Genomic DNA, 10,449 nt, shown 5'->3' on the forward strand with positions numbered 1-10,449 from the left:
TGTGCACGAAGGCATCGTCCTGAACCTGCAGCACAAAAGCCACGTCGGGGCAGTGGCGGTCCAGCCAGGCCAGCAGCAGCAAGTCTTTGAGCGTCCGGTTGAAGGGGACGTCGAGGAAGTCCCAGAGCAGCAGGTCACGGTGGCGATGGCTCTCCCAGGCGACCAGCGAGCCTAGGTCGGGCCCCCCCAGTCCTGCCGGGGACCCCAGCAGGAAGAGCAGCCGGATGCCAGGCGCTGGGCTGCCCCAGGTCTCCCTCACGGCCTGGCGCTCCGCAAAGCGCCCTGGCTCCGATTTGACAGCCAGCAGCAGGTAAGGGACGTCCTCGGCCGAGCAGCCGGCCACATGGCCGACACCGCCTTCAGGCAGCCACCGTGGGAAGCTCCGACAGGCCGCGGACAGCAGGAAGCGGCGGAGGTCCTCCGGGTAGGAAGCGAAGTCGGGAATCTGGGCAGCTGCGGCGGCCCCCCAAGCATGGCAGTCCCCGGCCTCAGCGCCGTCCCCACTGGGCAGGGCCCTCAGCCGCCACTGCTGCTGGTTCCAGTAAGCTGGGGACAGCGGGCCAGGCTGGCCCAAGCGGGCGGAGAGGTTGGCAGGCAGGGTGGGCTCGGGGCTGGCCGAGGTGGCGTCTGGCAGGGTGCCCCTGGGGCCCGGGGAGTCCCTGCTGAGCCCGGCCTCCGAGGTCCACTCGATGTACACCTTGAGGCCCAGGAGCGTGAGCAGCGCTGACAGGCAGAGAAGGCACTTGGGGCAGCGCATGACCCGCCCGTGGCAGCTGCAGGGAAGCCACAGGGAGCCACAGGGGCCTTTAGGGTGCAGGGCGCAAGGCCGCTGCCTCCCCCAAATGCTCCTGCAGCCGGCGGCCCAGCTGTTTCCCGTTCCCACACCTGGGCGCCCCCACTCCAACCTGGCCTCCCAACAGCCCACTCCCCAGCTGCCCCTCAGGGACAGCCCGCCATTCCCATCTCCTCCATTCATGCCCCCCCCCCCCGTCAGCTCCTTCCAGGGTCTTAGAGACGCTCCCTCCCTCCCGCAGCCCCACCCGGGTCGGGGGAGCAGGGGTCCGACCCCCCTTACCTCTGGGTCCAGCTCCCACCAGCCCCAGCACAGCCGGGCGCTGCCCTGCTGCCTCTGCTCTGCCCTGGCCCTAGCCTGCGCCGCCGTGGGTCTCAGCCCGGCCCAGCCCGGCCGGGGGCGGGGAGAGCGGTGCCGCGGGAGGCGGCCGGGCCCCTGGGGCCGGGAGGAGCCGGGAGGAGCCGGGGCGGGGCCGGCCTGGCGGGGCGCTGGCATGTTGGGGCCGGTTTGCTGGGAGGCGGCCGGCAAGGGCGCAGGCGGGGTCACAGCCGAGGATGGAGGACCGTGCGCGGGAGGGCGAGGCCCGGGAGACACGGGCTGGCGCCGGGCCACACCGGGAGGCGGGTGCATGTGCGGAGTGGGAGCAGATGCGAGCCACGGATGGTGGGGGGCAGGAAGGTGGACAGGAGGGAAACGGAGGCAGGGAGTGCTCCCCTGGCAGGGGGTGGGCACGCTGGGGGAGACTGGGCAGATGGAAGGCACGAGTCAGAACCCAGCGGCAGATCCAGCAGAGGGGAGGGCAGCCGGGGTCTGTACAAGGGGCAGGTGCAGGCGGTGACGGGCTGGTGGTTGGAGGGGCCTGGGCCGCCTGCCTAGCAGGGTGGGAATCCACTCCTACCCAGGTGCCCAAGCCCCCGGGGCTGCAGTGACTGGCGCACCGACCTCTGGCCCCCCGGGACAAGCCAGGGTGTCTGCGGTGTTTACGGCATGGCCCTCGCCCTCGCCCTCCGGGGACCCGCGGCAGCCGGGGGTGGGGAGGCAGGCAGACCAGGGAGGAGCTGACCCTGCCCTGTGCTGGCGTGTGTGGAGGGGAGCCGGTCAGCCAGCAGCTGCTTGCTCAGCCCTGATTTCCTCCCGTCTGAATAATGGAGCCCTGGGAACAGCTGGGGGAGGAGTGGGAGGAAGTGGTGAGAGCTAATGGCCTGGAAGCTGGGCTGGGAGTGAGGGCAGGGCCCGGGGGCAGGGGCAGGATCAGCTTCTGGCCCACCACACTGGGCGCCCTCCACCAGGGCCTGCACTGCCCCTCCCCACAGGCCGGGCAGTTTGCGGGGTGAAGGGGGAGCCACAGATCTGACTGCCCTGGCATCTGCTCCACCCAAGGCCCCCGTGCAGCAGCCGGACGGGGGAAGTTTCCACGGTGCCTGCGGGTACGTGACCCAGTGGTTGAGCACTCTGGGTTCAAGTCTCCCTCCGCTCCAGCTTCCTGCTCACATACACCCTGGGGACAGGGTGACCTGACCCGTGGGTGGCAGCTGGATTGTGATGCCAACAGCGGAGACACAGCTGCACAGTTCAGATGAGCCAGGCCAGAGCCAGGAAATCAGCATCCCACACATGGGTGGCAGGGACTCAAAACCTTGAGCCATCCCTGCTGCCCCCCAAGGGTGCCTCCCTCTGAGCCACTGCACCGGACAGGCCCGCGCCCGCCAGTGGGACCACACCAACCCCGGTCCCAGCCTAGGCGTCAGTCTGCCGGGGCACTCGGGTACGTGCTGTGTTCATACAGATGCAGTCAGAACGCCACACAAGCTCCATCCGAGGGTTTAATGTGAATGACACTGAATTAGAACAAGGCTGGGGTGTTTCCTGGGGGTGCTGCCCAGAGCCAACCACAGCAGCCCCATGGGAAGCCACTTGGTGGGGGCTGCCCAGGAACAGCAGGTGCATGGGGGCACAGCCCGTTGGCACCTGCCCGTCCTCCCGTGTCCTCCAGCGCCCCCTACTGACAAAGCCAGCGGTGCAGGTGGCAGCAGGCAGCGCACAGAAGAGCTGAACTGGGAACCCAAGGCAGTAACTGCCCACACCGGGCACCCAGCCATCTGCGCTTGGCACCGCAGCGCCTGCTGTGTGCAGCAGGAGTCCTCGAAGGTGTGGGCAGTTCTGTGGGGCTACCAAAGGGCAACGGACACCCTAACCTCACGCCTGCCTTCTCTCAGATCTGCCAGTCACTGCCCACCCCCTACACATGCCCAGGCTGAGGGACCCCAGCAACCTTCCGGGAGCCCTAGGTGGGCCGGGGCTGCAGGCTAGGCAGGGATGGGGCTGGCAGCGTCCCGGGGCTGCTCCTCAGGCCCCAGCCTCAGGCCCTGGGCATAGTCAGCCCCCACCACCTGGCAGCCAGGCAGCATCTCCTCCACCAGGATGCGCGTGAGGCCCGGGCTGGACACAGCCGGGAGATCCGAGATGTCCAGCCAGCGGAGGTTCCTGAGGGCGGGGAGAAGGGCAGGAGGCCGCTGTGAGGGCAGCGGTCAGGTGTGCGTGGTAAGGGGTTCTGACCCATTTCAATCCCTGGCTTTGTGACTAAGTCACTCCAGGAACGTGAAAGCTGCCCCGTGCTGACCAGACACCCAGCCATGCCTGTGTCGTCAGTCCCAGGAATGAAGGAACCGGCATCAATTGTCCTGGCCACTCACTGACCCTGGCCCACCTACCACCCACACCCAGTCTGTGATGGAGCAGGGACCCTTTCCCTATGTCTCCTGCACCTGGGCTGGGTGGGGGACACTGCCCAGGGCCCGGCCTGAACCCAGGTCTCACTGGAGGTGGTGGAGGCAGGCAAGGCCTCGCTCCGAGACCCGAGGGCAGCCGGCCAGCGAGAGCTCCTCCAGGGACGCGGCCAGCGGGTGGAGGCGGCTGAGGCACCAGTCGTCCACGTGGGGGCAGCGCTGCAGCGACAGGGACCGCAGCTCCCTCAGGGACACTGCAAGGGGACAGGACATGTGGCACAGGGCCGTCCCCCTGGGCCCGCCCCCGGCCAGCACCCCACGCACAGAGACTGCCCATGCCCTCGTAGTTGATGGCACAGCCGCTGGCATCCACAGCCTCCAGAGACACGTCCTGGGACTTGAAGAACTCCAGGGAGAAGCGGCCGTGCTTGCTGGGCCGGATCCACTCCTGGTCCCGGAACCTGGCGGGGAGAAGGGGTGTGAGCACAGCCCCCCGTGACCCAGGCCCCGCCTCTGAGAGCCCACCCGTGACGGCAGGCTGTGAGCCCACGCCGAGGGCTGGATCCCGACAGCCTCCCTCACTGGACGCGTCACCGCTGTGCGAGCCTGGGCCCGCAGCACAGCCCAGAGGCGCCATGCAGGGTCCTGTGGGTGGGCACCGTCGGGACAGCTCACACAGGGGGGGTGCCTGGCGGCTGGTTCACTCCTGAGCGCCCTCGGGCCGGACTGAGCCAGGTCTGTGCCCGTGGTGGGAACCCTATTACTTCAGAGTCTGAACGAGCAGGAAGCTGGAATGGGAACAGCCGGGAATCCAACCAGCCAGGGTGTGGGCATGCCGACCGGCTGTCCTGATGCAAGTTTTAACTGACACAGCCGGTTAAGCTGCTGCCTCTGCTGACGCCGGCATCCCGTACGGGCACTGGTTTGAGTCCCAGCTGTGCCACCTGTGAGCCAGTTCCCTGCTAACAGCCTGGGAGAGCGGCAGACGATGTCTCAAGCGCCTGGGTCCCTGCACCCCGAGGTGAAGTGCAGGCCCATGGGGGAGTGAACCAGATTCTCCCTCCCCCTCCCCCTCCCACTGCCTTTCACAAAAATAAAAAGAATACAGAAAGAAAATGAAATGTGTGGGCACAGGGTCTCGTCAGGGCCAGCGGGGTAGCGGGGTGCGGGCACCACCCCTCGGCACAGACCCGCGCCTGCCCCACCCCGCCCGGCACCTGCCGCCGTACTTGACTGCGCCTCCCTGCTTCAGGACGAAGAAGGCGCCCGCCACGGACGGGCCGTAGCGCTCCTCCAGGGAGGTGAAGGATCTGCAGGGAAGAGGGTGACGGAGGTGAGGGCCTGAGGAGGTGAGGGCCTGCAGACCCCCAGGAGGTCCACCCCACCCGGCCGACACTGCTGAGGGGCACACGCCCCCGGCTGAGCACTGTCCAGCACCCCAGGGGCCCCGACTAGGGGAGGTCAGGGGAGTTCAGGTGTGGAGAAGGCTGAGGCGACACCTCAATGGCAACAAGGAATGTGAAGCCAGGAGAGTGGCGCCTGGAGCCTCATGCTGGGGCGGCTGCCAAGCAGGGGGTTCCCTGATAGGACGGGGGCAGCATGGCTGGCGGCCGTCAGCGACGTGACAGGAAGTCATGCTACTTCCCTGAGCGGGCCTGGGTGCTCTGCAGACCCCGGGGAGGCTGGGGGTGGGGGCTGAACGCTCGGGCGGGAAGGTGTGGAGGGCAAAGAGGAAACCAGAATGGCTCCTCGGAATTGGCGCTGGAAAGCAGGACAGCAGGGCCATCGCTGGGATGAGGACGGTCGGGGGGAACCGGCCCTGCTGGGCTCCGTGTCAGCCAGACCCGCAGGCGGCCTGTGTGCTGGGGGGCTCACGGAGGCGGAGGGCCAGGGGACCCCGCGGCTGCTCACCGATTGTCCTGCTGCACTTTGAGCAGCCGCTTCCGCAGCAGGTACTGCCTCAGAGCCTCCACGTCATAGAAGTGGTCGGTCAGGAACCGCAGCAGCGTCCGCCACCTCTGCTGGCTGCCCCGCGGGGGCCCTGTCCCACTCAGGCCACGGACGCCCCTGGCGCTGCACACGGGGCCCGCCAGGCGCAGGGGCTGGGGAGGCCGAGAGCGAGGCAGGGGATGCTGGAGCCCCAGGTCTGTCGGAGCCCAACCCTGCCTCCCAGCGCCCCCAGAACGCCACAGCCTGTCTCTGGGCCCTGAGATCTCTCCTTGGTTTACCCAACATTCCCTGGTTCCCGCCTTCTTCCCCAACCCTTCTCTTCCTCTCAAACCCTACTATCTGACAATCTCCCACATTTCCCCTCTAGTTAAAACATCATCAAAAATATAAATGAAAAAATTAAAGCTATCCATCATAAACCATTTTTGTTTATATAAGACAGGAGCTACAGAGAGGGGCCCTGGTTTTAATCCCAGTGGCCCCAATTCCATCGAGCTCCCTGCCTGTGGCCTGGGAAAGCAGCAGAGGACAGTCCAAAGCCTTGGGACCCTGCACCCGTGTGGGAGACCCGGAGGAAGCGCCAGGCTCCTGGCTTCGGAAATGCTCGGGTCTGGCCATTGTGGACACTTGGGGAGTGAACCATCGGACAGAATATGTCCCTCTCCGTCTCTCTTCCTCTCTGTATATCCGCCTTTCCAATAAAAATAACTTAAAGAGTTATGGAAACAGAGATCTCCCATCCGCTGGTTCACGCCCATGGCCACAGCCGCCAGGGCCGGCCGGGGGGAGCAGGGGGCGTCCTCCGTCCTCCGGGTCTCCCCGTGCGCGCAGGGCGCACCAGCCTTGGCTCTCCCTCCCGCAGGAACTCGGTGCAAAGCGCACGGGCGCGGGTCGCCAGCGCTGCAGGCGGAGCTTAACCTGCTACCTGCACTGCGCGGCGCCTCCCGTTCTCCCCAGCGCGCTCCTCTCCTCAAAGCATCCACACCTGCTCCGGGAGGGCGCGGCGAGGCCGTGCGTGGAGCCCAGCAACGACCCAAGCCGGCTGCCCGCCCTGGCCGCCCCGCCCGCTGCCTTGACCGGCGAGGCCGTGCCCTGGAGCCCAAGCCCCCTGCCCGCCCTGCCCCGCGAGGCCGAGGGGCGAGCCCGCGAAGGAGCCCGGTCCCCACTGTCCACTGGGCTTCAGTGGGCCGGCCATGAAGAAACCCCAAACGCGTCCATCTCCTCTCCCAACCCTCTTCCTCTGCCTCAATTTCCCCTTTAGCCAAATTCTAGAATCCACACGTTCTGGTAATTATTGCATTCCCCACGTCCCTTCCCGGTGACCTCTCACCCCTGGCCTGATTGGCTGGGCGCCCTCCAGTCCCGCCCCCGCCCGGTCCCACTCCCGGCCCGGAAGACCGGCGGGTCCGCGCTCCCGGCGGGGCGCCTGGTGGGGACGCGCCTGCCCTGCCCGCTCTGCACGCCCGGAAGGCGTTGCAGAAGGACCTCGATTCCGGGGGCTCCAGCAGCTCCGGTCACCTACCGCCCTGGGCGCCGCCATCTTGCTACCGGGACGGAACCGGAAGGAGCCGGTCTTTTTTCCAGGCCACACACCTGGTTCAGGCGTGAATTTCTTCCCCCTGGGGCCACGCCCCCTGTTCGCCACCCCTCCTCTTAAAGGCGCACACACCTTTTTCTTTGGCTTCTGGGACCACATGGCCAGTCCTTCCTGCGAGGGGACCGTCCTCCTCTGGCTGCAGTCGCCGGAGCGTCCTCCGGCTCCCATGCCGTACCTGTATTATTACGAAGGACTGACTTACTGGAAAGGCGGTTAGAGAGCGATCTTACCCCCACAGGCTCACTTCCCAAATGGCTGGACTGGAGCTTCCTCTGGGTCGCATTCCATATTTTTATGATTATTTTTTATTTTTTTAAAGATTTATTTGTTTTTATTGCAAAGTCAGATATACAAAGAGGAAGATCTTCCGTCTGATGATTCACTCCCCAAGTGACCGCAACAGCCAGAGCTGCACCGATCTGAAGCCAGGAGCCAGGGGCCTCCTCTGGGTCTCCCATATGAGATCAGGAGCCCAAGCAGGTGGGAAGTGGAGCAGCTTGGACTCAAACCAGCACTCCCATGGGATGTTAGGTCTGTAGGTAGAGGTTTAGCTCACTATAACACTACACTGTGCCAACCTGACGTGCTTTTCTGGTCACATAGGGGGGTCACCCTGACTGGGATGAGGCTGGGCACGTCCAGGGAGGGCAGAACCGCTCCTGGGGCCAGCAGCCTGCCCTGCCCCCTGTTCTCCTGGCACCTGGACTCTGACCCTGGACCTTGGGGCCGCTGCTGAGGAGAGCCTGGGCTGGACTGAGCCAAGGAAGACAGGCAGGCATGGCACTGAAGCCAGGCCGGCCTCAAAGGGAGTCCAAGAGAGGGCAGGGGTGGGAGGGACGCAGGGGACAGCGGGCACCAGCACACACGACCTCCACAGGAGCTAGGCTGGGCCAGGTGAGCAGAGCTGAGGTTAACCGTCGGAGACAGAAGCTCCCTGCTCGGCCGCTGCTCCTCACCCAGCACTGGACTTTGCGATGCCTTGACCCGGCCGCCTTCCCCTCCTCGCTGCCCTTTACTCCCCTGGACCTTGCCACTTCCTGCTCCTAGCGGCCAGCACTTCCGATGGAGCTGTGGAAGCGGCTGGAGCAGGCTGGACTGGCCCCCCCGGGGCTGGGCCCACCCCCCAGGGCCCTGAGGGGCGTCCCCCCGGTGGAGAGCCCGTGCCAGACCCTTATGTCCCCCACGGAAGACCCTGGAGGTGCCAGGCAGAGTCTCTTGTGGATCTGGGAGGAGCTGGTGAGTGAGGGGTTTGGAGAAAGAGAGGGAGAATGAATAAAAATAGAACAGGCTGGAGGTTGAAAGACAGGAATAGAGGAAAAGACAGTGCAGAGCTGCAGGGGTGGGGGCAGAAGATCAAGAGAGAACGCAGATATTAGCAACAGGCTGTGTGGTGCAGCAGGTAAGGCCGCCACCCACAAACGCTCCATGCGTGTTGGCTACTGTCCTAGCTGTTCCACTTATTTTACTTTTTAAGTGTTGTTTATTTTTATTGGATGGCAGATCTACAGAGAGAGAAGGAGTGACGGTGAAAGAGAGAGAGAGGTCCTTCATCCACTGGTTCAATCCCCAAATGTCCGTAACAGCCGGGTCTGGAACTGAGCCCATCTGAAGCCAGGAGCCAGGTGCCTCTTCCAGGTATCCCATGTGGGTGCCATCCTCTACTGCTTTCCCAGGCTACAAGCAGGGAGCCGGACTAGAAGTGGAGTAGCTGGGACTAGAACCGGCGGCTATACAGGATGCCAGCACTTGAAGCTGGAGGATTAGCCTGTTGAGCCACAGTGCCAGCCCCCAGCCGCTCCACTGTGACCCAGCTCCCTTCTAGTGGCCTGGGGAAAGCAGTGGAAGATGGCCCAAGCGAGGGTCCCTTTGGCTTAGGTCAGCCATGGCCTTTGCAGCCACTTGGGGAGTAAACAAATGGATGGAAGATCTTTCTGTGTCTCTCCTCCTCTCTCTGAAACTCTTCCGAATAAATCTTAAAAAAAGAGAAAAAAAGAACAGAGACAGACACTGTCTGAATGTGAACGGGAGAGATGGAGCCAGCCAAGGACGGAGCAAGAGGAAGGGGGAGGCAGAGATGGAGTCTGAGTAGGTAACGGGAGAGGAAGTGGAGGAACAAGGACAGGAGACCCCAGGGTGCAGGGACACAGGGCCCTGCTCCCACCCAGCCCAGGGGGACGGACCCCTCGCCCTCGGTGGCGGCGTGCCCGTGACAGCCCCTCCCTACCTGCAGGAGAACATGCGCCGAGTGGATGTCCAGCTGCTGGCCCAGCTGTGCAGACTGGGGCTGGAGATGGGCGCACTTTGGGAGGAACTGACGGCCATCGTGGAAGAAGAGGAGGAGGAGGAGAGCGGTGAGGAAGAGGAGGAGGACAAAGAGCCCCAGGAGAAGCAGGGGCAAGGACAGCAGGGACCCTCCTGGGTGGACTTACGGACGCCTGACTTTGAGATGATAATCTGAGGCCCTGCCTGGGCGGACACCTCAGGGTGACGCGCGGATGAGATGCAAGAGGGGAGATGTCCAGGCCAAACCAGGCCTGACAGAGTCTGCAGGGGTGAGACTGGGCCCTGCCGTGAACTGGGACGGGGGGCAGGGGCGCGGGGAGAGGGGTGTCTGCTGACACAGGAGGGGTGTGTGTGTGTGTGATGAGGGAGGTGCAGGGGGAGCTGCAGTGTGTTGCCCACAGATGTCTCTGCAAGCATGGTGGGGACACCTCGGGTGAGGTCTGGCTGGGGTGGACGCTGTCCCGTTGGCAGCCGCCACCTGCGCATGGCTCTGGGCACCTGAGACAGGGTGAGTGTGAATCGGGATGCGCTGCAGAGGTGGAATCCAGCCCGCGTCTCCAAGGCCAACGCGTGAGAAAAAGAACGGAAGGCTTTTCAACACTTACATGTTGAAGTTGTGTGTGTGGCGTGCACTGGGATAAAATTATTGCTGAAACCAACTTCACTTGCTTTTAACTGAGGGGCTGTCTTGTCATTTTTCCCAGTTTAAAGTGTGACGCTCGTGGGCATCCATTGCAGTCACGTTGGCAGCCACCCCCCTCCAGGGCTCCCCGCCTGCAGAGCTGAAACTCCCCTAAGCTCCCGTGCCCGCCCTCGGCCCTGGCGCCCAGCGGGCTGCTGTCTGAGCACGCCGGGGGCTCACAGAAGTGGCATCACAGGGCCCTGTCCTTCTGTGCCTGGCCTGTTTCACTCAGCATAAGGTCTGCGTGTCCATCCGCGCTGACCTCAGGTCAGAATCCCCCCGCCTTTGAAGGCATGGCACCTGTGCCCACGCTTGGTGGGTCTGTCATTACCCTCCCTGGGTACTCAGGCTACTCCCACCTTTTTTGGGACATGCTGTCATGAACATGGGTGAGCAGATGACTCGGTCAGGCCCTGCT

General features: G+C 64.5%; 3 protein-coding genes across 4 annotated transcripts; 1 reads left to right on the forward strand and 2 right to left on the reverse strand.

Annotated features, from left to right (window-relative positions):
- Positions 1-4: 4 nt before the first annotated feature.
- On the reverse strand, positions 5-1,179 carry LOC121166893 (UDP-GlcNAc:betaGal beta-1,3-N-acetylglucosaminyltransferase 8-like; the record flags this gene model as incomplete). The annotated part of the gene is made up of 2 exons (XM_040996217.1): positions 1,076-1,179; positions 5-773 (listed from the first exon to the last, which is right to left on the reverse strand). A coding segment is annotated over exon 2 (753 nt), but the record flags the coding sequence as incomplete, so codon positions are not given.
- Positions 1,180-2,598: 1,419 nt separating this feature from the next.
- Positions 2,599-7,043, reverse strand: LOC121166892 (distal membrane-arm assembly complex protein 2-like). Of its 2 annotated transcripts, none has more exons than XM_040996216.1 (6): positions 6,992-7,043; positions 5,431-5,621; positions 4,749-4,829; positions 3,844-3,980; positions 3,611-3,738; positions 2,599-3,277 (listed from the first exon to the last, which is right to left on the reverse strand). In XM_040996216.1, the coding sequence occupies exons 1-6, from the start codon at positions 7,007-7,009 to the stop codon at positions 3,170-3,172; spliced, it is 663 nt and encodes a 220-aa protein (XP_040852150.1). In that variant the 5' UTR covers positions 7,010-7,043; the 3' UTR covers positions 2,599-3,169. The 2 variants fall into 2 exon arrangements, with proteins under 2 accessions (XP_040852150.1, XP_040852149.1); XM_040996215.1 differs by having other exon boundaries at positions 3,611-3,773.
- Positions 7,044-8,128: 1,085 nt separating this feature from the next.
- LOC121166890 (glutamate-rich protein 4-like) lies at positions 8,129-9,524 on the forward strand. The gene is made up of 2 exons (XM_040996212.1): positions 8,129-8,302; positions 9,297-9,524. The coding sequence occupies exons 1-2, from the start codon at positions 8,129-8,131 to the stop codon at positions 9,522-9,524; spliced, it is 402 nt and encodes a 133-aa protein (XP_040852146.1).
- Positions 9,525-10,449: the final 925 nt, after the last annotated feature.

The sequence above is a fragment of the Ochotona curzoniae genome, unplaced genomic scaffold, assembly GCF_017591425.1.
Source record: "Ochotona curzoniae isolate NIBS_2020 unplaced genomic scaffold, NIBS_Ocur_1.0 patch259, whole genome shotgun sequence".
Classification (NCBI taxonomy): Eukaryota; Metazoa; Chordata; class Mammalia; order Lagomorpha; family Ochotonidae; genus Ochotona; species Ochotona curzoniae.

Excerpts from the sequence above, each read along its gene's own strand:
- LOC121166890 (XM_040996212.1), top strand. The coding sequence starts at position 8,129 with ATGGAGCTGTGGAAGCGGCTGGAGCAGGCTGGACTGGCCCCCCCGGGG. Across the intron at positions 8,303-9,296 it reads TGTGGATCTGGGAGGAGCTG|GAGAACATGCGCCGAGTGGA; the intron begins GTGAGTGAGGGG and ends CCCTACCTGCAG.
- LOC121166892 (XM_040996215.1), bottom strand. Across the intron at positions 4,830-5,430 it reads AAAGTGCAGCAGGACAATCG|ATCCTTCACCTCCCTGGAGG; the intron begins GTGAGCAGCCGC and ends TCTTCCCTGCAG. Across the intron at positions 3,981-4,748 it reads AAGCAGGGAGGCGCAGTCAA|GTTCCGGGACCAGGAGTGGA; the intron begins GTACGGCGGCAG and ends TCTCCCCGCCAG.